This window comes from Cervus canadensis, chromosome 24, assembly GCF_019320065.1.
Source record: "Cervus canadensis isolate Bull #8, Minnesota chromosome 24, ASM1932006v1, whole genome shotgun sequence".
Lineage (NCBI taxonomy): Eukaryota > Metazoa > Chordata > Mammalia > Artiodactyla > Cervidae > Cervus > Cervus canadensis.
Genome location: NC_057409.1, coordinates 33059708 through 33084622, shown reverse-complemented (window position 1 = coordinate 33084622; position 24915 = coordinate 33059708). Strand labels below are relative to the sequence as shown.

Sequence of the window (24915 nt, the reverse complement as noted above, 5' to 3'; positions counted from 1 at the left end):
GATTCTACAATGATGGCAAAGGTTACAAAGCAATTTCTGTCTACGGTAGCTTTGGGAAATCATGTAAAATATAATTAGCTACATGTTTCACTAAAATTCTTTATAAAGCTGGTATTGCTGGCAGTGATCACTACCTACAGATGCAGTAGTGCAGGGGACCAGTATGTGAGGAGCTTTGTATGCTGCTCTCATCTAAAAAAGTGTTCATTTCCTTCTGGCTGTGGTCCATTTGCAGAACCTTATGTGTGACCCCATTGCACCAACTGTCACATCAAGCTCTGCTCCATTAGACCAGCTGAAATGCTTCTCTTGCAGTTGTGTCTTACGTAGTACTGTGATGTATTTAGAGCTTCTTGACAGTTTCAGTGTGGGTATATATTTGCCTATTTCCTGACAAGATCTGCAAGGTCAGGATCTGGTATAGATTCTTTTAGTGCAGAAACTACCAGTTAGTTCACCCATGGTAATGAAGTACCAGGGAACTAATTCCTTGTGTGCATGCTCACAAGTGCTGCTATACTCCTTCCAGAGCAAGTGTACATATGGAGAAGGATCCTTAGTTTGAGACCAGGCCATGACTAGAACATAGTACCTGGCCTGGAAGAGGGCAGTGATGAGGACTGTGCATGCAGGCCAGGGAGGAAGGGGGTGGCTACAGAAAGTACTCTGGGCAAGATCAGACTAGAAAACCAGGACATTATTAAGTGTCAGGTGAAGCTCAAGCTGGCAGAGAAGCAGGACCTGATCTGAAGGGAATAGAGTAGAAAAAAAAATGAATTTTGGTATTGAGAGTTCAGTGATGTTTTTTGAAGGAAAACTAGGCAGGTAATGAATGGGAAGGAAGTTTTGTAAGGACTCAGAGTCAGCTTGGCAACAAGAAACTGACTTTAAGCAGTGGAAAAATAATTTTGTATGAAAATTGTGACCAGCTTAATTGTATGGAAATTTCCAGGAGGATAGAGATTAGATTACAGATGAGAAAGTTGCCCAATACAACTAGAATTGGAGTAAAAGTTTTATCTTTCAGGCAATTCTTGATGAATTGTACATTTTTATTCTAGCAATATTGCTTCTAAAGCAGTGCTTTCCAATCTTTTTCACACATGTTGCTCCATCAGATCTTGCTTCAATCTGTCTTTCTGGCTGTCCCAAGGACTGAGGGGAGCAATATCTGTACTGTCCAGAGTGTCCTTTTTATGAGAACCTCAGAGTGTGATTTCTCTCAGGCTTCAGAACCAGAGATTGCGGTACATCTGCTGAGAAATTCATCTATTTTCTTTGGATGGATACTGAATTGGTATCTGATTACATTTCTGTCTGACCCTGACTGCTGGGAAACCTAGTCTCAAACCTGTGGCTTATATATACCAAAGTACAAGAGACCTTATGGCCTGTACTTTATCTTACTTCTGCAGTTTCCCTTTCTATTCTAGTTTCCATATTCATTTATTATTAACTCCCTATAGCTGTATGCATGTCTGAAAACTGCCACAGAATTCTTTGGGGATAACTTGTTCTTGTGTTGCGAGCCAGCTAGCCAGCTAGACAGGTGCATACAAACATACATGCCAGAGTATATTTACTTCTGCAGTAACACAGCAATATCACATTTCAATTGAGTTGCTTCTGGAAAGATTCTTCTGTTCACATTCTATTGCGGCTACTAAGGATGATCCTGGTTCCTGTTTGGGGTATTTGTTCTTTTCCTGACCTTTTGTCTCATGAATCTCTTGCCCTTGGCTTATTTAATCTTTGAGTCTATTGCTCTGTATCTCTTTTATACTTCTCCTTCCTTTAGGGTCTTCAGATGGAGCTGTTTAAAGGATTTATCTCTTCATAATATGACACTTGAGAGCTTGGAAAACAAATAGATATAGAGTTCATTATTGAGAATGTTGGTAAAGTTGTACGTTGCTGTTGGTGTCACTGTAGAACTGTAGAAACAACAGTATGATATAGTTGAGAATTCATGGTGTTTGTATTCAAGAAACTTGTCTTTGTCATTCATGTCTTTGGTCTTGTCCAGATCTCTTCTTCCTGACTCAGTTTCCTTTTTTCCCCCACATTTTTCCTTTGTTTCCTGTGCCATTCACTCTTACAGGGTTTTAAGAGTACATATGGTATGATCCATGTGCCAATACTTTTTAAGCATTATAAAATGGTACTTTTCCTCCTACTCTTTTTTGATTTTGGGGAAATAGGATATATTAGTATTATATCTCATCGCTAGAATTGGAGAAGGCAATGGCAACCCACTCCAGTACTCTTCCCTGGGAAATCCCATGGATGGAGGAACCTGGTGGGCTGCAGTCCATGGGTTCACTAAGAGTCGGACACTACTGAGCGACTTCCCTTTCACTTTTCACTTTCATGCATTGGAGAAGGAAGTGGCAACCCACTCCACTTGCCTGGAGAATCCCAGGGATGGGCGATCCTGGTGGGCTGCCGTCTCTGGGGTCGCACAGAGTCGGACATGACTGAAGTGACTTAGCAGCAGCAGCAGCATACCTAGAATATTTTTCTTTGGTAGTAGTTACAAGTATTGTTTAATATTTCCAAAGCTTTGACGACAAATTACTTTTTTCTCTACATAGCCATGTTAAAGAAGCTTTGCTTTGACATCTCTTACTCACAATAATCTTGCCAGCAGTTGGTTTAAATTATAAAGTCTATCCAGATCATTTTAGAATATTTACTTATTTGTGAACTTTATTATGGAATAAGCAGTGATGAAAGATGTTGTTGTTTACGTGCTAAGTTGTGTGCAACCCTTTTGCAACGTGGACTGTAGTCTGTTAGGCTCCTCTGTCCATGGGATTTCCCAGGGAAGAATACTGGAGTGGGTTGCCATTTCCTTCTCCAGGGGATCTTTCTGACCCAGGGATTGAACCAAGATCTCCTACATTGCAGGCAGATGCTTTTATGCTGAGCCACCCAGGAAGCCCTAGTGATGAAGGGTAGCCTTAATTTCTGGAAACAAATGACTGCCTACAAATTCAGCCTCTTTTTTTTCCCCCAAACGTCAATCTTTTTGTTTTGTATTGGGGTATAGAAGGAGATCAGTCCTGGGTGTTCATTGGAAGGACTGATGCTGAAGCTGAAACTCCAATACTTTGGCCACCTTATGTGAAGAGTTGACTCATTGGAAAAGACCCTGATGCTGGGAGGGATTGGGGGCAGGAGGAGAAGGGGATGACAGAGGATGAGATGGCTGGATGGCATCATCGACTCGATGGGCATGAGTTTGAGCAAACTCTGGGAGTTGGTGATGGACAGGGAGGCCTGGTGTGCTGCGATTCATGGGGTCGCAAAGAGTCGGACACGACTGAGCGACTGAACTGAACTGACTGAACTGATAGATGATTAACAATGTTTTAGTAGTTTCGGGTGAACAGTGAAGGGACTCAGCCATACATATACATGTTTCCATTCTTTCCCAAACCTTGCAGGCTGGCACAAACGATGAGTAGAGTTCCATGTGCTATATAATAGGTCCTTGTTTGTTATCCATTTTGAATATAGCAGTGTGTACATGACCTTCCCAAACTCCATAACTATCCCGTACCCCAGTAACTCTAAGTTTGTTTTCTAAGCCTGTCTCTTTTGGTTTTGTAAGTTCATTTGAGAAATTTGATATTTCTCCTTCTCTCTCTGATTTACTTTGCTCTGTATGACACTTTCTAGGTCCATCCATGTTGCTGTAAATGGCCTTATTTCATACTTTTTAAGGCTGAGTAATATTCCACTGTATATATGTACCACATTTTCTTTATCCATTCCTTTGTCAAGGGACATTTATATTGCTTCCATGTCTTGGCTGCTGTAAACAGTGATGCAATGAACATTGAGATGCCTGTATCCTTTTGGATCATGTTTTTCTTTGGATATATTCCCAGGAGTGGGATTGTAGGGTTTTATGATAGCTCTATTTTTAGTTTTTTAAGGAACCTTCATACTGTTCTCCATAGTGATTGTACCAATTTACATTCCCACACAGTGAAGGAGTATTCCCATCTCTCAACACATTCTCCAACATTTGTTGTTTGTGGATTTTTTTGATTATAGCTATTCTGACCAATTTGAGGTGACATCTCATTATAGTTTTGATTTACATTTCTCTAATAACATCATGGCAAAAGATGGGGAAACAATGGAAACAGTGACAGACTTTTTTTTGGGCTCCAAAATCGGTGGACAGTGACCGCAGCCGTTAAATTAAAAGATGCTTGTTCCATAGAAGAAAAGCAATGACAAATCTAGATGGCATATTAAAAAGCAGAGACATTGCCTGCAAAGGTCTGTATTCATTGCTGTGGTTTTTCTAGTAGTCATGTACGAATGTGAGAGCTGGACAGTAAAAAAGGCTGAGTGCCATAAAATTGATGCCTTCGAACTGTGGTACTGGAGAAGACTCTTGAGAGTCCCTTGGATTGCAGGGAGATCAAACCAGTAAATCATAGAGGAAATCAACCCTGACTGTTCATTGGAAGGATTGATGCTGAAGCTGAAGCTCCAATAATTTGGCCACCTGATTCGAAGAGCTGATTCATTGGAAGAGACTGTGATGCTGGGGAAGATTGAAGGCAGGAGGAGAAGGGGACGGCAAAGGATGAGATGGTTGAATGGCATCACTGACTCGATGAACATGAGTTTGAGCAAACTCTGGGAGATGGTGATGGACAGGGAGGCCTGGAGTGCTGCAGCCCATGGGGTCTCAGAGAGTCAGACACGACTGAGTGAACAGCAATAACTAGTGATGTTGGACATCTTTTCATGTGCCTACTTTTGTTCTCTTTGGAGGACAGGTCTTCTGCCCAGTTTGTAGATTTTGGAGACTAATCTTTTATTGGTCACATCATTTGCACATATTTTCTCCCAATCTGTGGATTGTCTTTTCATTTTATTGTTTCCTTTGGTGTGCAAAAACTTCTGAAAGTTCCTGTTTGTTTATTTTTGTTTTTATTTCCATTATTCTTGGAGATGGATTGAAAAAGATATTGTGATTTATGTCAGAGGGTGTTCTGCCCATTTTCCTCTAGGAATTTTATAGTGTCCAGACTCACATTTAGGTCTTAATCCATTTTGAGCTCACAAAATCAACTTAGAATCATTGTTTCTCAGAAAGGGGCATATTTTTCCATAAAACCAAGAGTCCAACTTCCTGTAGCTGAACTTCAGGAAATTTTATATTATTAAGTGAAAATGTGTCAGGAAAATATAAATCTAGAGAAGGAGGAAGAGTCAGAATGTCTTTTATGTATTCATTCATCTTAACAGAAGATCATGAAAGATTTAGGAGACTCCTCCACAGGTACTCATATCTTTTCAGAACAAGGGAAGGAAAAACAGACACTTGTTTTTATTACAAGCCAGGCACCAACTAAATTATTTCCATATGCTAACCCTTGTTAACAAGAGATGTAGTATAGCATAGTGAAAACCAAACTTCTAGGGCTGTTTCCCGATTCTTTTAGGTCCTGACTGTGTAACTTTGTGCATCTGAGTCCTGATCTGTAAAACAGAGATAATAATAGTTCATCCTTATTGGTGGGATGAGGATGAAATGATTTAATACATGTAAAACCCATAGGAAAGTGCCTGCTGCTGCTGCTGCTAAGTCGCTTCAGTCATGTCCAACTCTGTGTGACCCCATAGACAGCAGCCCACCAGGCTCCTCCGTCCATGGGATTCTCCAGGCAAGAGTACTGGAGTGGGTTGCCATTACCTTCTCCGACGAAAGTGCCTGGCTCCTATTAAATACCATGTGTGTGTTATCAGTTCTCATTACAAATAACAGAAATTGTTATTCAGACTGTCAGGTTACTCTTGGAGGATGGAATGACAGAGAAATTTCTGATAATCAGCAGCGAAATGAAAACTAGGGTAAACTCATATTTGATTTTCATAAGCATTGCTGTGTATTGAAGTGTATTTTAAACTTGGCATAATGAAGTCTGTAAATGTGAAAAAAATGTAAACCTACCAACCAATCAACAAAACAAGTATTATTGGAACATACTTTGATTTCTTTTAAATTAAATGTTATCTTGAAGTTTTCATTTGTAATTAGAGTATTAATTTTTGAAGCTCTTACAGCAATTCTATTGAAAATTTTTATTACAATCATTTTCATTGATATTTTAATGCTGATATATATTGATACTTTATGAACTGCTCTTATGATTATTATATAGTTTATATTTGCTTAAAAATTAGGCTGCCTTTTCTGAGAATATGATTTATTAATTTTAAAATTGAAATATATAAGAAAGAGTGAGCTGTAACTTTTATTGATGAAAACATTAAAATCTATTTTTTACTTATATTTAATTTTAGTGTGCTTTTTTTTTTTTTAAATTGCTCAGTCCTGTCCAACTCTTGGTGACCCCATGGACTGTACAGTCCATATATTTCTCCAGGCCAGAATACTGGAGTGGGTAGCCTTTCCCTTCTCCAGGGGAATCTTCCCAATCCAGGGATGGAACCTAAGTCTCCCACATTGCAGGTGGATTCTTTACCAGCTGAGCCACAGGGAGGCCCAAGGATATTGGAGTGGGTAGCCTATCCCTTCTCCAGTGGATCTTCCTGAACCAGGAAAGGAGCTGGGGTCTCCTGCACCACAGGTGGGTCTTTACCAACTGACCTTCCAGGGAAGTGCTTTGTTTAATCCCAATAAAAAGTCATTGTGAAGGACTCAGAAATACTGGAAAATTCAGTGTGGTTTGAGATTTGTTTGAAAAATTCATTGTCATAGTTTTCCTGTCCATCATTTTTATTTCTTTCTAGTTTATAATACTCTGATACTATGTACATTTTTAGAAGCCTTTTTAGAATAGAGTTGGAAATTATTAGACAGTGGCTCAGCTGGTAAAGAATCCACCTGCAATGCAGGAGACCTAGGTTTGATCCCTGGGTTGGGAAGATCCCCTGGAGAAGGGACAGGCTACCCACTCCAGTATTCTTGCCTGGAGAATTCCATGGACTGTGCAGTCCATGGGGTCACAAAGAGTTGGACAAGACTGAGTGACTTTAATTTTCACATAGACTAAAAATAAAACTTTTCATGAGTTTGGATTGTGTCAAATAGTAATTTAAGACAACAATTTAAATATTTTGTTTTAAAACTTCTATAATTATGAGCTGTATGAAGAAGAGAAATTAAAAAAATAATTTACATGTATTTACTAACTTGGTAAGATATTTGAATCTAATAACTATTTTAAGGTTACATCAGTTTTTAAATGTACTAATTTTATTCCATATATTTTGAGATTCAAACTTAACGGTATATTTAGAGGTCACTATAACTGAAGCATCTGAAGATGATTATGAATATGAAGAGGTAATTTGTTCATTTTATGTATTTTTTCTGTAAATTCATTACTGTCATTCCTGTGAAATATTCATTTTATTTTTCATTAAACTTTTTTTCTCAGTGATAACCACGTTTTCAAGTGAATGTAGCTAATCACATAGTTAGAATGAGATCTGAAAATTGTATTTAAAAATTTAGATAGGTTAACACATCTGGCTCTTTTGATTTCCCTGTTAATTGTTTTCAGAGTCAGCCTCTCATCACCTTCCTTATGGATCCATACTAAAGTCTGTCATGTCTGTCTAGCAGGTGTTCCCTGTCATCCACTCTGCCCTTGGCAGGGTTTCCCAGATTCCTACTACCTTCACGGAGCATAGATCCTGTGCTTCCTTTCAACTTAGCTATACTTCCATCTAATAGTTACTGCCTCAGACCTTTCCTTTAATTCATTGTTCCAATGGAACCTATCATTACATCTGAGACTATGAGGACAGAGTCACTCTAAGATGACAGAAGCTGTAAAGGAAACTGTGGAAGCAAGCCTGGAAGTTGTGGCCTGGGCAAGCAGGAGGCATTTTGCTACTGGAAAAGTGGAGTTAATATTAATACACACCACATGAAATACATTAATAAATGTAACAGGCTTAAAGCTGTGATCAACACATAAGAAGCATGCAATAAGTGTTTACTTTCATTAATGTCATAGAGTCAATTGCATTCTTCCAAGAGCTTAACATTCAGACTTTAAAAAAAAATATTAGACTTAATTTACTAGAGATTTGCAGTTGCTAGTAGTTATGGCTACAGTCCATGGGATCACAGAGTCAGACATGGTTTAGTGACTAAACAACAAATGGAAAGTAATGGTGGAGAAAATCTGCAATGAGGAAAGGTTGGTAGCATTTAGAAGGCCTAGCTTTTTTTTAGCAGATTTTTTTTTTTTTCAGTAGAGTTGTTAGACTACATTTGCCAGTACAGATAAAAGAAATTGCCCATAGCTAATATCAAGTTAGAAGTAACACTGAGTGATGTTTATAAGGAAATCAGAGGGCTCCCTACTTGTTAGTTGTTAATTTTTCTTAGGTCTTCAGAATGACACAGTGTCTTACATAAAGTATATTTCTTTGATCATTTGTTTTGTGAGGAAAATTTATTATCTAAAATGAAATAAGGTATTTTATATTCCTCTAACTCTTTCTATCCTTATCTTTCTCTGTGATTTAGATACCAGATGACAATTATAGCATTCCAGAAGGTGAAGAAGATCTGGCAAAAGCAGTTCAGATGGTCCAAGAACAGGCTGCAGATACCCAGATTTTGGTGAGAATTTTGAACACAACCATGGCCTACAGTTTAACAAAGATCTTTTCCATGTGAAGTTTTGAAAGTCATTTAAGCTATAAGTTCTTCACTTACTAGATGCAGCTCTATCACCTAATGTCCTTTTCATTTCTATTTCTTTATCATCAAACCTTTACTTTTAGTACATAGTGGTATTTACTCTGCCTTGCATCATCACTTTCCACATGGTGGTCACTTTTGCATGACTTTGCAACAAGTGACACTTTCTTTCAGAACTGTCTTTAAGCTCAGTGAGGTTTAACAAGGATTTTCAACACTTGCACAGAGTTTGTTATTGTATACATGTGCTGCAGTCTATTTTGTAGGCATCTGTGTCTTTTTTTTTTTTATGGAAGTATTTGGATCACAGGGAATGCTTGATATATTATGTTTTTTTTTTTCTTATGAGGCCTATGAACTCATTTCGCTAGAGAACATGGTGGATGCTTTCTAATTATAATACCACCAATTAACAGTACATAGAATGATAGCTTTACTGTAAAATTGAAAATTCAATTAAAATTGACAGTAATTTAATGATGATAGAAATGTATTTGTAAAGTGCTACTAATGCTAATTAATACTAAAGTCATGCTAGTACTAATTAAGAAGATGGCTTTTCCTCAAAAATGAAACCTTCCTGTGAAATGTGGAGGAAATTATTATACTCTTATTTAGGTGCTGATTTGGCTTCCTTAGTGCAAAATAATATGGGATAGACTTCACTGCATATTCTGCCCTGTGTCAGTCCTGTATTTTGTAGATTTCCTCAGCTGAGAAATCCAGTAACTCCTTTCCAACATGTCTGTCCATTCAAAATTGAAAAATGCTGAAGAGCAGAATTTCTTGAATCCAGGATTAATTATATTCTAAGTGGAGGGCTTTAGCTTATAGTAAACTCTATTCTCTAATGTATCCTATGGATATAGTTCCTTCTCTTGCTGCTGCTGCTTACTCGCTTCAGTCGTGTCCAACTCTGCGATGCTATGGACTGCAGCCTGCCAGGCTTCTCTGTCCATGGGATTCTCCAGGCAAGAATACTGCAGTGGGTTGCTATTTCCTTCTACAGGGGATCTTCTTGACACAGGGATCCAACCCGGTCTACTGCGTTGTTGGCAGAGTCTTTACTGCTGAGATACCAGGGGAGCCCCATAGTTCCTTCTAGGTAGACATAAAGTAAAGTCTGCTACACAGACTTTATTAGTATGTTAGATATCTACATGCAGTAATTTATAGGTAAATTTTAAAATTTTGAATGATGAGCAGTGGATAAACATATCAGTTGCATAATATGTATTGCTCATCATCTTCCTTCTTGCTTTTTACATCAAGTTAGTGAGTGAAAGTCACTCAGTCATGTCAATCCATGGAATTCTCTAAGCCAGAATACTGGAATGGGTAGCCTTTCCTTTCTCAAGGGGATCTTCCCTACCCAGGGATCAAACCCAGGTCTCCCACATTGCAGGTGGATGCTTTATCAGCTGAGCCACAAGGGAAGCCCAAGAATATTGGAGTGGGTAGCCTATCCCTTCTCCAGTGGATCTTCCCGGCCCACGAATCGAACACGGGTCTTCTGCATTGCAGGTGGATTCTCTGTCAACTGATTTATCAGGGAAGCTTCATCATTAAGTTGAGGAGCATTAAAAAAATACTTTATGTACTACTCCTTTATAGTGGTACCTGATAGCAAAGATGTCTAACACAATGATTGACACATAGTAGGGACTCAGTGTATAGCAGTTAAATAAATGAATGAATGGATAAATGACTCATTGAATGAAAAAATTATGACCCAAAATATAATTGTATTTTTGTGTCTGTTATTATGCTAGAAGTTGTTTTTAAATCCAAAGATAAATCCAAGAAGGGCAATTGGGGAATAAATTCAACGTCATAGCTGTTATATCTTCTGAACTAAATATCAGTAATTCTCTCATCAATTTCTCAAAAGCTAACTCAAACTCCTAACTTTGCAGGAGTTAACTTTCTAGATTTATGACATATTTATAGCTGATTGATGGTCTTTTAAGTTTTTATCTGTTTTTTTGAGCTCTTTAGAGAAATATTACTATGTAGAAAATTCACAAAAATTTCCTTTAGGCATTTAAAATTATATATGGATTTATATTGTGATAAGCATCCCAGTTTTATATTTATAATTTGGTTTTTGTTTTTATAGTATTTTGTCTTCAAAAACTAACTTTGAGTTGTGCCATGGGCTTTCTGTTTTAAGAATATTTATTGTTTATGAAACCAGCTTCCTTTTGTTATGATTTTATTACATCTGTTTATGATCAGCATATATTTTCTTCTATGTTAGAGGATAGCAGTAGTCCCAATTCAATGAGGACTTTCAGAATTTTTATTAAAGTTTGAAAATAAAACATGAACATTACTACTAGGATGTTGAATATATTTGAAATTATTAAAAAGTTGAAATTTGGAAGTAATGTAAATAGCTTTATTTGTTAAAAATTAACAAGGATAATTTATTGAAGAGTTGACATTTAAATTAATTCTTTTAATTTTCTTTAAACCTTGGTAATATGTATTTTATATATATATATAAAACTATATATATTTGAGAATTGATACATGTTTTATTTCATAAACTTTGAACTTTCTGTTCTATACAATATCAGTTTCCTTGATAGGTATAATGGTTCTAAACTCTGAAATAAAATATAGTTTTATTATATTTAGAGTGATTAATGGAAACAATTAAGAAGATAGGAAATGTTATTAATCTATAATGAATATGTCAATTGTTTCTTGAAACTGAAGTCTTTTTTCTAAGTATACATGTAAGTAGAAATAAGAATAGACACACATACACACATATATTCTTTAGAAATATTTGTATGTAATTTTATGAAAAAAGGTCTACTTACATTCAAGCTGGGTTTTCCCCTCTACAGCATGAGCTTTCGTTTTAGCATATTATTGCCATTTGTGGGGGGTAATTCTTTAGCTGTTTTGGTTTTTGGTTTTTTGTTTAGCTAGTGTTGGAGGTGCAGTCTCAAAGGTCATTTTTTTGGCCATAATTCTATAATAATATAATTTTTATAAAATTATAATTTTGATCTTTAAAGATGACATTAGCAAGGTTCCTAAATCATGTGATTGTTAAATTTCCTGACATCATCTTTCCATCTCCTCTAAGAATATGAGATATTTCTCTGAAATAGTGTTTGTGGGAGGCTAATTAGCTGAACAAAACTACTATACTGTTTAACATATTTATCAATAGTTCTCAAAGAATTTTATTCTAAGATATTTTCCTGTATATTTATTCAAAAATACTATCAAATATGTAAACATGTGGACCTGGTGGGGTTCTAGTAAACTTTACTTATGAGAAAAGTTAACTCACCCCTGATCTAGTTGATAGAGTTATTTATTTCCATTACGAAATAGGAGTACAAGGGTGCTCATTTGTGCATAATTTCTTCCATAGTGTTTCTAAAAATCAAGGTACCAAAACCACATTTCTTTTTATAATGATAAGTAAAAGAATTAAGCAATCCATACTTTTTTTCTTTTTTTGAGTGTGTTATGTACTATTGTTAGGGCAAGCTGACCTCCTTATTGTTTCTTGGACAGTCCAATCACAGTCATGTCTGCCTTTGTACTTGCTGATGCTATAACTGGAACACCTCTTCTCTAGATATATGTTCACACGTCACTTGCTCAATGTAATCTTTCTTCATCATTGCTACATACATAGCAGACCAGCTCCACACATGTATCTGATCTATACGTGGCTTTCCCTCACTTCAACCTTCTGCTTTTACCACCAGGCACTTAGTATCATCGGCGATACTGTATATTTTTAATTTAGTTACTCATTTTCTGTCACATTCACTTGATTATTAGTTATAAGGACTGAGTCTTATCTGTTTTCATCACTGCTTTATCCCTAGTGATTAAAATAGTTCCTGGATGTAATATTCAACAAAATTGTTTAAAAAGTGAATGAATGAATGAATGTAAGGCCTAGCTGTACAATTAAAGCTTTGAAAATTTTTAAATAAATAATTTCACTTTAAAATTTTAGGAGCAGAAAACAGTCTTTTCTCCAAAGCATACAGTACCTGAAGCAATAGAAGACTTTCTTTGCAATTTCCTGATCAAAATGGGAATGACCAGAACTCTTGATTGCTTTCAGTCTGAATGGTAAATAATTAAGTAGATAAATAGTTTTCTAGAAATACTAACATTATTTAACACGTATACTTTTAATCATCTCAAAAGACTTTGAGTGACTGAGCTTATGTAAAATGAAAGAGCTGGATAGAAGCTTTTTCCATCACTGCCACTGAAACCACAGCACAAACACATACACAGTCAGGATATCAGTTTCAAAGAAGTTTTAAATTAAATCTCTCTTCTAAATACTCAAATTTAAGTGATTCTCAAGAATCAAGTAAATGGAACATCTCTTGGAGTTATATAATCCAGGGCTACTTAATGAAATGTTTAAAAAATATCTTTTACATAATTACAAGAGTATTGTTTCCTCTGTAAGACACATCCTGCTAACAGTACTACTTTGCTTGTTTTGCTTAGAGTGTAATGCCCTGCTTTTCTTTACTCACACAACTGATTCTTTTTCTATAAATGTCCCTTCATTTATAATTAGGTGAAACTGCATTGTCAGATGATACCGACACAAGGCTTTCTTGTTATAACTGAAAATTTTAATAACTTATTGTTATGAAAATCAGCAGGCATACTGTCTTTATTCCTTCGCTATAGCGATAATGTTATCAGGCATGTTTTTGGCCTCCTAGCATTCTTTAAAAAAATATTATTAAATAATTGGATAATAAATGTTTATGTTTTTTTAAAAGTCATTGCATATTATAGAAAGAAGGAATAATATATATAAAGTTGTTTATGGTGTTTTGGAGTTCAATCCTATAATAATTTTAAATACAAGGCACAATTTATTAATTTCTACTAATCCAACTTTGATTTAATTTTTATATTTTGCTGTTTTGGTTCGAATCTACAGAGACCATTCATATAGAAGTAATCAGTTTCATTACTTTAAATTGCATGTCTAGTGTTAATAAATTTAATGAGGAGAGCCATTTTCCCTAATACAGTTTAAAAAAAAGATCAGGTTTGATGGTAGAAAAATAATACTCTTCTTAGTAAATCTAGAAATTGTGTGAATGATTTTTATAATAATGTCCCTATAAAATAATTACAAATGTATTAGAGAATATATTTTTGTAAGAGTAGATAGATGCTTAATTTGCATTACTAATGAAGTGATTAATGTAGTTCAGTTTCCTATTTTTTTTCTAAAGATATGGGTTTAGGATATGTAGTGCTTACTTGTTTCGACAAAGTATGAAATGATTCCCTTGGAGAAATCTGAAACAAAGTATACTCTTAATTAGGTGTTTGTTGCCATATTATCCTTTTAGATTTAGCAATTTGAATTGAGATGAAATTTCAGAAAAGTGCAATAATATTAAGGTTTATAGAAACCCTAAGTAAGCATATCATTTATTGTAATATTATGATTTTAAAGTAAAATTTGTATAAATATCTCTTCATTATTTGGGTTTAGTAATACTGTGGTTCAACTAATTTTATTCTGATCCCTAGCTGCCAGTTTGTAATGAGATTGCAAATTATTTGTAATGAGATTATACTGTATTGGATATTTTTATTTCAAATAAAATATGTTTTACTTTGATCAGAAACCTTTATTTATAATGCATAGTAAGGCTATGGGAATGTGTGCTTAGTAACTCAGTTGTGTCTGACTCTTTGTGACACCATGGACTGTAGCCTGCCAGGCTCCTCTGTCCATGGGGATTGTCCAGGCAAGAATACTGGAGTGGATTGCCATGTATATTATTTTTATAATTTCTTATTATGGGGATGAACACTTGTAATTTATCATTTCTATAAATTCATTTAATCTTAGAAAAGGTGATGAAACAAGGTTTCCCTCTTGTTGATTTGTAAAATAAACCCACAAAAAGCAAACAAACAAAATTCCAAAACCCAAAACACCTGGGCAGTAGAATTTGATTTATGTTTTTTCATTCTTCAAACGGTAATTACGTTAAGTCCATTAAATCTGGGGTCAGCAACTAAGACCCTGGGGCCAAATCTCACCTGCCTCCTGTTTTGGTAAATAAAATTTTACTGAAGCACAGCCATGACCTATCTTTTAGGTATTATCTGTTTGTCTGTGGTTGCTTTCATACTACTATGTATAACAGCAAAGTTAGTGACAACAGAGACCATACGGCCCTGAAAGCTTTTCTTTTCCCCCAAAATTCTAAATGTTTATTTTATGGCCCTTTACACAAAAAAATATTATACATGTATCTATATAGATATATGTATGTGTGTGTGTGTGTGTGTGTGTGTGTGTGTGTGTGTGTATAAAATATTCTATGAACCACGAAAAGTCTATACTGTGGGTTTAGTCAGTAATATTTTTATGACCATTTAGAAGTGCTCTGTGAATAATGATTATTTCCCTGGGGGCAAAATTAAAGTGTTACAGTGGAGAAAATATGGTAGTGCATTTTATTTACCCTGACTGAGCACATGTCAGCCATCTCCTTTCCTCCTCTGGACTGTTCTGCTGGCTGGTAACAAGGTCAGGGCTCACTCACCCACAATGTACATTCTTGCCTCTACCTTCTCTATTACCTCAAACTCACTCCAACTCTTTTTCCCTTTACAGCCAAATGTTTTTTGTAAAACAGGGACTTGATTTTCTTTCTTTAGTGATTTTTTTCTGCATTAAATAAAGCCAGTGGCTGAAAGGCAATTTAAAAAATAATAATTGGAGGCTAATTACTTTACAATATTGTAGTGGTTTTTGCCATACATTGACATGAATCAGCCATGGATGTACGTATGTCCCCCATCCTGAACCTCCTTCTCACCTCCCTCCCCTTCCCACCCCTCAGCCAATTTTATGGTCAGAAAATCCTTATGGTCCAATACTTCAGTCAGTCCTTATGTCTTCTCTTCTGAGATAAGTATAAACCACCTTCCAAATATGGATAGAAAAGTGATTTTATGATTAAATGATATATGTTGTTTGGTAAGTTTTTTCAAATAGTGAACTGTAGTCTACCAGGCTTCTCTGTCCATGGAGTTCTCCAGGCAAGAATACTGGAGTGGGTAGCCATTTCCTTCTCCAGGGGATCTTCCAGACTCAGCGATTAAATCCAGGTCTCCTCTGTTGAAGGTAGATTCTTTGCCATTTGAGCCACCAAGGAAGCCCAAATATCACTTGATCTTGATTCAATTGTCTTGAACTTTTGTATATTCAGCAGGGTTCTCTTGCTCTTTTTTGGTTTCAGATAAGATATATATCCAGATAAGATGTATTCCCTGGTGGCTCAGACAGTAAAGCATCTGCCTGCAATGCGGGAGACCCGGGTTCGATCCCTGGGTTGGGAAGAGCTCCTGCAGAAGGAAATGGCAACTCACTCCAGTACTCTTGCCTGGAAAATTCCATGGACTGAGGAGCCTGGTAGGCTACAGTCCATGGGGTCTCAAAGAGTTGGACATGACTGAGCAACTTCAAGATATATAACACATAGCACAAAACATATGACTAATAATGTGTAATATATTAATAAAGCTAAGATGTATATATGAAAATGCTGAAAATTAAATATTTTAAACATATTTAGCTCATCTATAGCAAGGTTTGTAGGGAATTTTGGTTAATAACTGTATTACTTGAAATGTTTTTTCTATGCTCTGGTTTTTTCTTTAACTATTAATTGCTACATTTAATGATTAAAACAAATTATTAACTGATTTATAAATGATTTTCTGGTGCACCTTCGTATTTCACTGAGAAAATAGAAGTTCCACAGGTCTTGTTTCCTTTCTACCAACCCACTGCCTCTGATTTCAGCATTCTCCTTCTCTTGTTGCCTGGCTGAGCCACAGACACTGTCCCTGAGGCCAGCTCTCCTCTACTGGATGCTCTCGCCTACTCAGTACATGACTCCTGCAGCTGTCCCCTCCCTCCCCGCACTGTAAAAGATTTCCCTCTCCGCTGAATCACTGCCATGAGCATACGATGTACAATAGTATGTCAAGTGTTAAAAACGTAGAAGAAGACAGAATACCCTTGACTCTACTTTCTCTTCAGGTTCATCCTGATTTCCTAGGCTCTGCTTTTAAGGTCTATCTCCTTGAAAGAGTTTGCTGCCACTTTCTCATTTCCTGCTCTCTCATTCCTACTCTAGTTTCACTTTCATCTCCATGACTATATTTGTGTGTGTGTGTGTGTGTGTGTCTTAGTCACTCAATTGTGTCCAGCTCTTTGCGACTCCATGGACTCTGGCTCATAAGACTCCTCTGTCCATCAAATTCTCCAGGCAAGGATACTGGAGTGGGTTGCTAGTCCCTTCTGCAGGGGATCTTCCCAACCCAGGAATGGAACCAAGTTTTCCCCCATTGCAGGCAGATTCTTTATCATCTGAGCCACCAGGGAAGCCCCTCCATGAATCTACTGAAACTTTTTTTCAGTGACTACATTGGCAAATTCAGTGGTTGATCCTTAGTATTGTTCCTATTCATTCTCCTTGTATCATATGTTACAGTTATTCATTTCTTACTTCTTGCAGCACTTTCTTCATTTGATCCCTCAGTCACAGTACTCTCCTGTTCTTTCACTGCTTCACTGACCCCTCTCTTTCTTAGTCTCTGTTTGGTAGTGTTTCCTCTCTTCCCAACCTAAAAACAGCCTTAGAACTTTTTTACTTTTCACTTTACAGTTGCTTCCTAACTGGCCTTTATCCAATCTTGTGACTTTAAAGTGTATCTATTTACTGATCTATCCCAGATTTAAATTTCGTGTCCTGACTTTTCCCTTAACTTTTGATGTGTACTTACAATGTTAATTTTCACTTAATTGCCTAGCAGACATAGTGCATTTAACATGGATAAAAACGGTTCCTTGATTTCTCTAAACACCAAATTCCTACTGCATTTGTTCCCATTTCACTAAATGTTTGTCTGTGGCTCAGCCAAAAACTTTGGAGTCATCCTTGATTTTCTTTTTTAACTAAAACATCATATCTGATCTGTAAGCGAATTCTGCTGGCTCCATCTTCACAGCATGTCCAGAAGGGACCCATTTCTCACAATCTCCTGCTGCCAGCTTTTGTGTAATCTGACGATCTCTCTCCTGGACTCTCGCAGCAGGTTCTCTGCATCTCCTTTTTATGCTCTAGAGTCAGTTTCTTCAGCGAGACACTAGATTAATCCTTACTAAACATAAATATGTTCAAGCGTCTCTTGTCTCTCAAAGTCTTCCAATGACTTTGGTCTGATTCAGACTAAAACCACATTCCTGTTTCTGGCTCCCTGCTGTCTTTCCTGACTTATTTCTCACCACTCTCTTTCCTGCTCACTTAGTTGGCTCCATTTCCCGATTCTCCAGATGTACTGACTTTTTGCTTTACATTGTACATGTCAGACTCCTCCTTATCTCAGGGCCTTTACACATGTTTTTCTGTCAGCCAAGAGTGCTTCTCCCCCACATGTCCACATGGCTTAGTGTCTCTTTTCCTTCAGGTCCCTGATCAAATAGTCAGTTATAGTTTCTCTGGCCACCTTAGATAAAATAGCACGTCACTTTCTACTTTCGGGTCTGTTTTTCTTATCTTGCTTTAATTCATAGAATGTGTCACCATCCATACTAGAATGGAAACTCCATTAGATAGGTAGAGGCTTAGACATTTTTGTTAATTTCACTGGTGTCTGGACTAGTGCCTGGAGCATAGGAGTTGTTAAATTATATTTTATGCACCATGATGGTATTAATACTTAGCATTTCATTTTAAAAATATATTATGAATATTGACATTTTAGTTTAAAAAGTAACATTGCCACTTATTACTATAAATATTCCCTTACACTTAACTTTTTGGAATGTACGTAAGTTAAACCAATTTATTAGAAAGAAACAATATGAAGTCTTTTGTTTGATTTTATCCTAGGTATGAGTTAATACAGAAGGGAGTAACTGAACTTAGAGATGGTGGGATTGTTCCAGATGTCTACACCCAGAACATGCTTTTAGAAAATGAGAACAAAATTTTGAAGAAAGATTTGAAGCACTATAAACAAGCAGCTGAGTATGTTATTTTTTTAATGACTTTTTTTTTTCTATTTTGGACTAAATGAAAATAAGGCTTGAATTTGCCACTATGTGGATGGTGGTTAATGCACCAGAGCTTTAGTTCTGGAGAACTGAATTATATTTAAATTCTAGTTGGAAAGAATGTGAAAGGCTTCACAAGCAACTTAATTGAACAGATGAGCAGAACACTCACAACTGTACTTCGCCATCAAGAGTGGGATGAGGGGGGTTGTGCAGGAGGTTGTTAATTTGCTACTTAACATTGGCTACCTGCAGGAACCCAGGTCTCCTGCATTGCAGGAGGATTCTTTACCAGCTGAGCTGCAAGGGAAGCCCAAGAATACTAGACTGGGGCCTTTCCCTTCTCTAGGGGATCTTCCTGACCCAGGAATTGAACCGGGGTTTTCTGCATTGCAGGCGGATTCTTTACCAACTGAACTATCAGAGAAGCCCAGTTCTTTTCACTTGGATTTTCATTTGCTTCCTTATGTATTTTGAAAGTCATATGGTTTGTGGAAATCTTCCCCCATGAGAGTAAGCTGATTTCTGAAATAATAGTAAAATTGTAGAAAAAACTAGAGGAAGAAAGAGCCTCATGGACTGTAGCCTGCCAGGCTTCTCTGTCCATGGAATTTTCCAGGTAACAATACTGGAGCAGGTTACCATTTCCTTCTCCAGGGGATCCTCCCAACCCAGGGATTGAAGCCACGTCTCTTATGTCTCCTGCATTGGCAGCCAAATTCTTTACCACTAGTTCCACCTGGAAGCCCCAGTGTACTCTTAGTAGAGGAATTTCAGTATTTGAAAATTCCCCAAAGAAAACTGTTATTTTGTAATTTTGTAGCATGAATTTATGCACAGTGGAGAAACTTAATAGAAAGCAAATCTCTCTGCAGGTTTCTCTCATTCTAAAATTAATGAAAGACAAGCAATTTTTTTGGCAAATAGATTTAGATAAATGGGCAGTGTTATTCTGGCAAAGACAAATATATGAATGTGTTGACTTGAGGTGAATCTACTCATCTAAGACAATGTTAGATGAAAAATCAATACTTAGATATGGAGTAGAGACAGTTTATGCTTTGTTCATTAATTTTTATTAAACATTTAAAGAAGGGTTTCTCTGTTAAAAGAATATTAAAACAAAAAATTAGATAAACAGAACTACCATATAGGAATGTAGTATTTCTAAGAACTTTGCAAAAAAAGTTTAAAGAAACAAGACTGTATTGCAAATGGAAGGAAACATTTAAAATAAGCTTCTACTTTTGAAAGGTGGCAGTAAATAAAAATAATCTGTGTGATTGTTTATTCAGTCATTATATGCACTTGTAGAATTGTATTTTGCAAGTTATACAAATTTCATATTATCTGTGTGTGTGTTAGACACTCAGTTGTGTCTGACTTTTGTGATCCCATGGACGGTAGCCTGCCAGGCTCCTCTGTCCATGGAATTCTCCAGGCAGGAGTACAAGAGTGGGTTGCCATTTCCTCCTCCATCATATTATCTATGCATATACTATTTGGGGTTTTTGATAGAAGTATATTATCCCAGAATGATGCTACTAGAACCAGCATCCCCTCTATTCTCAGTTCCATTTCTCAGCAGTGGTTTGCATTCTTGGCTCTGACGCTCACCGTGATTCTGTATAGATGCCTAATGGGTGCACTGGGAATTTGACACAGCAGATTTTTCAGAGTGCTGCCTTTCATACTGTTTCAGATCTTGATCTCCTTTGAATTATTGCTTGAGTTTGCTAATTTCTTTTGAATAGATAGAGCCTTTTTTCTGCAGTGAGATTTGTCCCAGTAATATGAAATGATCATTTTTACTACTGGTTGTTTATTGACTATTATATGTAATAACTATAATCAAAATGATACAAACTATTACCTGTTTATATTATTAACTTAATGTTAAAAAGCATGATTTATACAGATATCACTCAAATGAAATCTTATCTCTTATTCATGTTTAGTAAAATATCAGGTTAGTAAATGTTTTTAAGATTTACATGTATTTACTAAACTATAGTTTTAGTTTCAGTGGTCTTATGGTATCTCTCAAATCTATCTCACTCTGTAGAATTAAACTTACACAAATTAGAAAAGGAAAATATTTATTTAGTTTAATCTACCTGACATGGAAAGTCTGAAGGAAAGCTGCTTGACCCTTTATAAATGCTTAACACATACAGCATTGAATGAATATTAAGCACATTGTGCTTCACAGCCCTTTGTGATGACACCTATTGCCTGTTTGTTGGATACATTCTCAGAAAATGGAGACTGACATTTTGTACAAAATTCCCAAAACTACCTCTGTCATGCTACAAGTTTGCCCCAAACTGTAAGTCTCATCACACAGGTTTTTTTTTTTTTTCTTTTTTAAGGGCTAGAGGGCATTTATTGGAAAGCACTGGAGTAGCCACAGATTTGAAGAAAGTTTCTCCCCATGCATCTTTCTTCCCATAGATAATATCTGTACAGAAAGGCCCTGAGAGGGAGGCTTCCTTGCATTTCACACAAGGCCCCACACTCTTTCCTCTGGTCCTGGCCTTGGCTGGGCGTTCATCTTCACAGTCTTCTCCTCTAGCTCCAACTTCAACAGTATCAGCCTGGAACCTATTGGCTTGGATCACACAGACATCTCGGATCAGACCCTCATCCTTGGGTCTCAGTTTTCTCATATCTTAAATGGATAGGTAGGACTAAATGTCTGAAGATTCATGAGGTTGTCGCATTCTATGGGAGACATGTCCTTTCATTCTGTATTCCTTAATGGTCTGTCGGAGGTGGACCTCAAAGCACATGACACACACCACACAGCAGGTCTCCTTACATGTGTGAGAACGTGTCTGTCTCTGCCCCAACATCCATTATAGCCCTGATCTGCCGAGAAGTGAATCCCACGGCATTTCTCAGGATCCTTGAGTCCTGGGCCAAGCCCTGGACTGGGAAAGACTTCCTTATGATGCAGATGAGGTTGGGGAGATTTTTCTCCAAAGGCACATCACACAGGTGTTTCAGTTTGATTTGTGAGGATATTTTCCCAGTAACGATTAAGTGCTAAACATGGGTTTCTCTTTAAGGAGTTTACATTAAAGTTTACTGTTTAAAGATTAAGCCTATTTCTTAAAGCAAAATGAAAGTGAAGTCACTCAGTCGTGTCTGACTCTTTGCGACCCCATGGACTGTAGCCTACCAGGCTCCTCCATCCATGGGATTTTCCAGGCAAGAATATAGTGTCAAAAGCTAATAATAATAATTAATATTTAATATGTAAAGAGAGTCAGGTTACAGATGTGTTTTATGTTATCTTGATTAAACGAGTAGCATTTAGTGATATATCTGGAAAAATCAGCAAAATCATATAAGTATGAGCTTAATATTTATCTAGGGGAAATTTGCCATGGAAAGAGTACTGTACTAAAAGTTCACATACCTGGCTTCCAATATTCTGCTACTTATTAACTCAGTTTCCTTATTGTTATATTGGGAATAATTATGCCTAATATTATTAACTCCTAGGGAGTAATGTGATAATTAAACAAGACAGTCTACATTAAAGAGCTGTGTAAATCACAAAGTGCTTTGAAAATGTCAGCTATTATTATCAATATCTCTAAAGGCTGTCATCCCTAGATTTTTAAAAATTATCACATCATTATTATTTTTGAAATCGGCAATGATGAAGCATGAGGAAAAAATGAAAAGGGAAAATATTTCACTGTAAAATAATTGAGTTGCTATAATTAAAAAAGAAATTGTCTTTTTCTCTGTTATAAGCAATGGCAGTCTTGGAACAGAGGCTTTCCCTTGTTTGCTACAAATGTAGATTATCTTTTAAGATGTAAAATTTGGTGTATGGTGTATCTGTATGTATAGTGGTGGATGTCTACCAGACTTACCGTGATTATTTTGCAATATATGTAAACATCCAGTCAGTATATTATACAGCTGAAACTGATATAATGTTATGTGTCAATTATATATTGATATGAAAAAGTTTGAGACAAAACTGCTTGGAAAATTACTTTATAGGTGTTTTTAAGGGAATAATAACATTATTAAAAAGGTTCATAGTTATATTGAATATATTAATATTGCATACTAGATACTGGAGAGGAATGATATGAGTATTAGTTTGACATTCTTTGTTGGAAGATTAGAATCTAATTGTACTTTTATATTGAAATGTGGCCCAATTGTTATTTTTTGGTTATTTTATTTACTTATTTTTTTGCTGTGCTGGGTCTTCATTGCTGCATGAGCTTTTCTCCAGTTGTGATGAGTGGGAGGCTGCCCTCTAGTTGTGGGCTTCTCATTGTAGTGGCTTCTCTCGTTATGGAGCAGGGTCTCTAGGGCACACGGGCTTCAGTAGTTGTGGTACGTGGGCTCAGTAGCTGCAGCTCCCAGGCTCTAGAGCACAGGCTCACTACATGTGGCACATGGGCTTAGTTGCTCTGTGGCATGTGGGATCTTCCCGGATCAGAGATCAAACTTGTGTGTGTCCCGCATTGGCAGGTGGATTCTCTACCACTGAGTCACCAGGGGAGCCCCAAGAAATATTTTAAGTTCAGAGGTCTAGAATTGAAGTGACCTCTCTCATATTTGCAGAAAAAATGTTAGTTGTATGAACACTAAAAATATCACTTAGAGATATCTTTCACAGTTAGACATTATTTCATAAACCTTGTTTTATTTGGTAGCTGACCTGCCACACTATTCACCTCAATCTGAGGTGAATAAAAAATTACGGATTTTATTGATTCGAAACCTTGATTTTGTTTTGTATCTTGGCTAGCATTTTGTGTCTCTTGCTAATAATGAATAATGTAGATGAGTGGTCTAGGGACCTTCTAGGCACCAGGAAGTGGTTTCGTGGAAAACAAGTTTTCAGTGTACCTGTTGGGGTTGGAGGGATGGTTTCGGGATGATTCAAGTGCATTACATTTTTTGTGCACATTGTTTCTGTTTTTATTGCATTAACTCCACCTAGATCATCAGGCATTAGATCCCAGAGGCTGGAGACCCCTGATGTAGACATTGCAACTATTCTTAATTGGATGTGTTACTACTAAAAGCCACATTGGACTTGTACTTAATACTCTGCAGTTTGGCTTTCACCCTGACTATTCTAGTCAAGTGTGCACCCTATTTTTCATTCTTCTCCTCCCTCCCATGCTGTGAGAATATGCTTTTCTGCCTCCTCCTTCTGCCTCACAGACAAGCTTACCTTCATGCTGTTTAAGCTCTCTAAGGTGTGTTGTCCAATGAGATGGCCACTAACTACATGTGGATGTTGACAGAACATGTTGAATCAGGTGACAGTAGGTGCTATGCAGAAAAAGAACACAAGTAAAGGAGACAAATAAATGACACATGCTTTATACAGGATAGTGAGAGAAGTCCTCTCAGTTATCTGGAAAAATTGAAGGAGAAGGCCATGTGTCAACTTGGGGAAAGGGAATTCCAGGCAGAAGGAAAAGGAAATACAAAGAACCTATGTTGGAGACAGCTTAGTTTGTTGGAGGATAAGTAAGGTGACCATAGTGACTAGATCCATTGCGTAAGTGGTAGAGGCTTTTGTTAGAATTTTCTTTTTTTTCTCTAAGTGGGATGCGAGGCTAATGGATAGTTTTGAGGAGAATCATAATATAAAGTGGCTCCAGTATGGAAAGTAGACTGGATGGAGGGACATAATGAAACTAGGGAGAACATTATATCCTGCATAATCTTATAGGCTGAATTATCTTGTTACTACATAATAATGAGTCAGACCAGCTCCTTATGAAACAATTAGGTCCTTGAAAGGAACACATATGTAGTTATCAAATTCTTCATTACTTACTGACTCCAGTCAAACTTTTACTCAGGATGGATAATAATATCAGGTCAGGTATTAAGGATAGAGTAGCACAAGTGCATGCTGTCTGCTTCTTACTAGTTATAAAAATATAATTATCTCTCAGATTTCACATATGTGAGTGGGGTGACATTATCCTTGAGGGCATCATTTTAAAGTGTTTAACCCAGTATCTATCATATGATAAGTGCTCAGTAAGGTGGCTCAGCTGGTAAAGAATTCACCTGCAAAGCAGGA

At 36.7% G+C, this 24915-nt stretch overlaps 1 protein-coding gene across 2 annotated transcripts in view; it reads left to right on the top strand.

The window, feature by feature from the left end:
- Nucleotides 1–24915, top strand: part of SPAG16 (sperm associated antigen 16) — a 964274-nt gene that overhangs the window by 13132 nt on the left and 926227 nt on the right. For both annotated transcript variants that reach the window (XM_043445512.1, XM_043445513.1), the window contains exons 2-5: nucleotides 7296–7342; nucleotides 8540–8635; nucleotides 12714–12832; nucleotides 18667–18804. In XM_043445512.1, the coding sequence (XP_043301447.1) occupies nucleotides 7296–7342; nucleotides 8540–8635; nucleotides 12714–12832; nucleotides 18667–18804 (400 nt within the window). The remainder of the gene's footprint in view (nucleotides 1–7295; nucleotides 7343–8539; nucleotides 8636–12713; nucleotides 12833–18666; nucleotides 18805–24915) is intronic.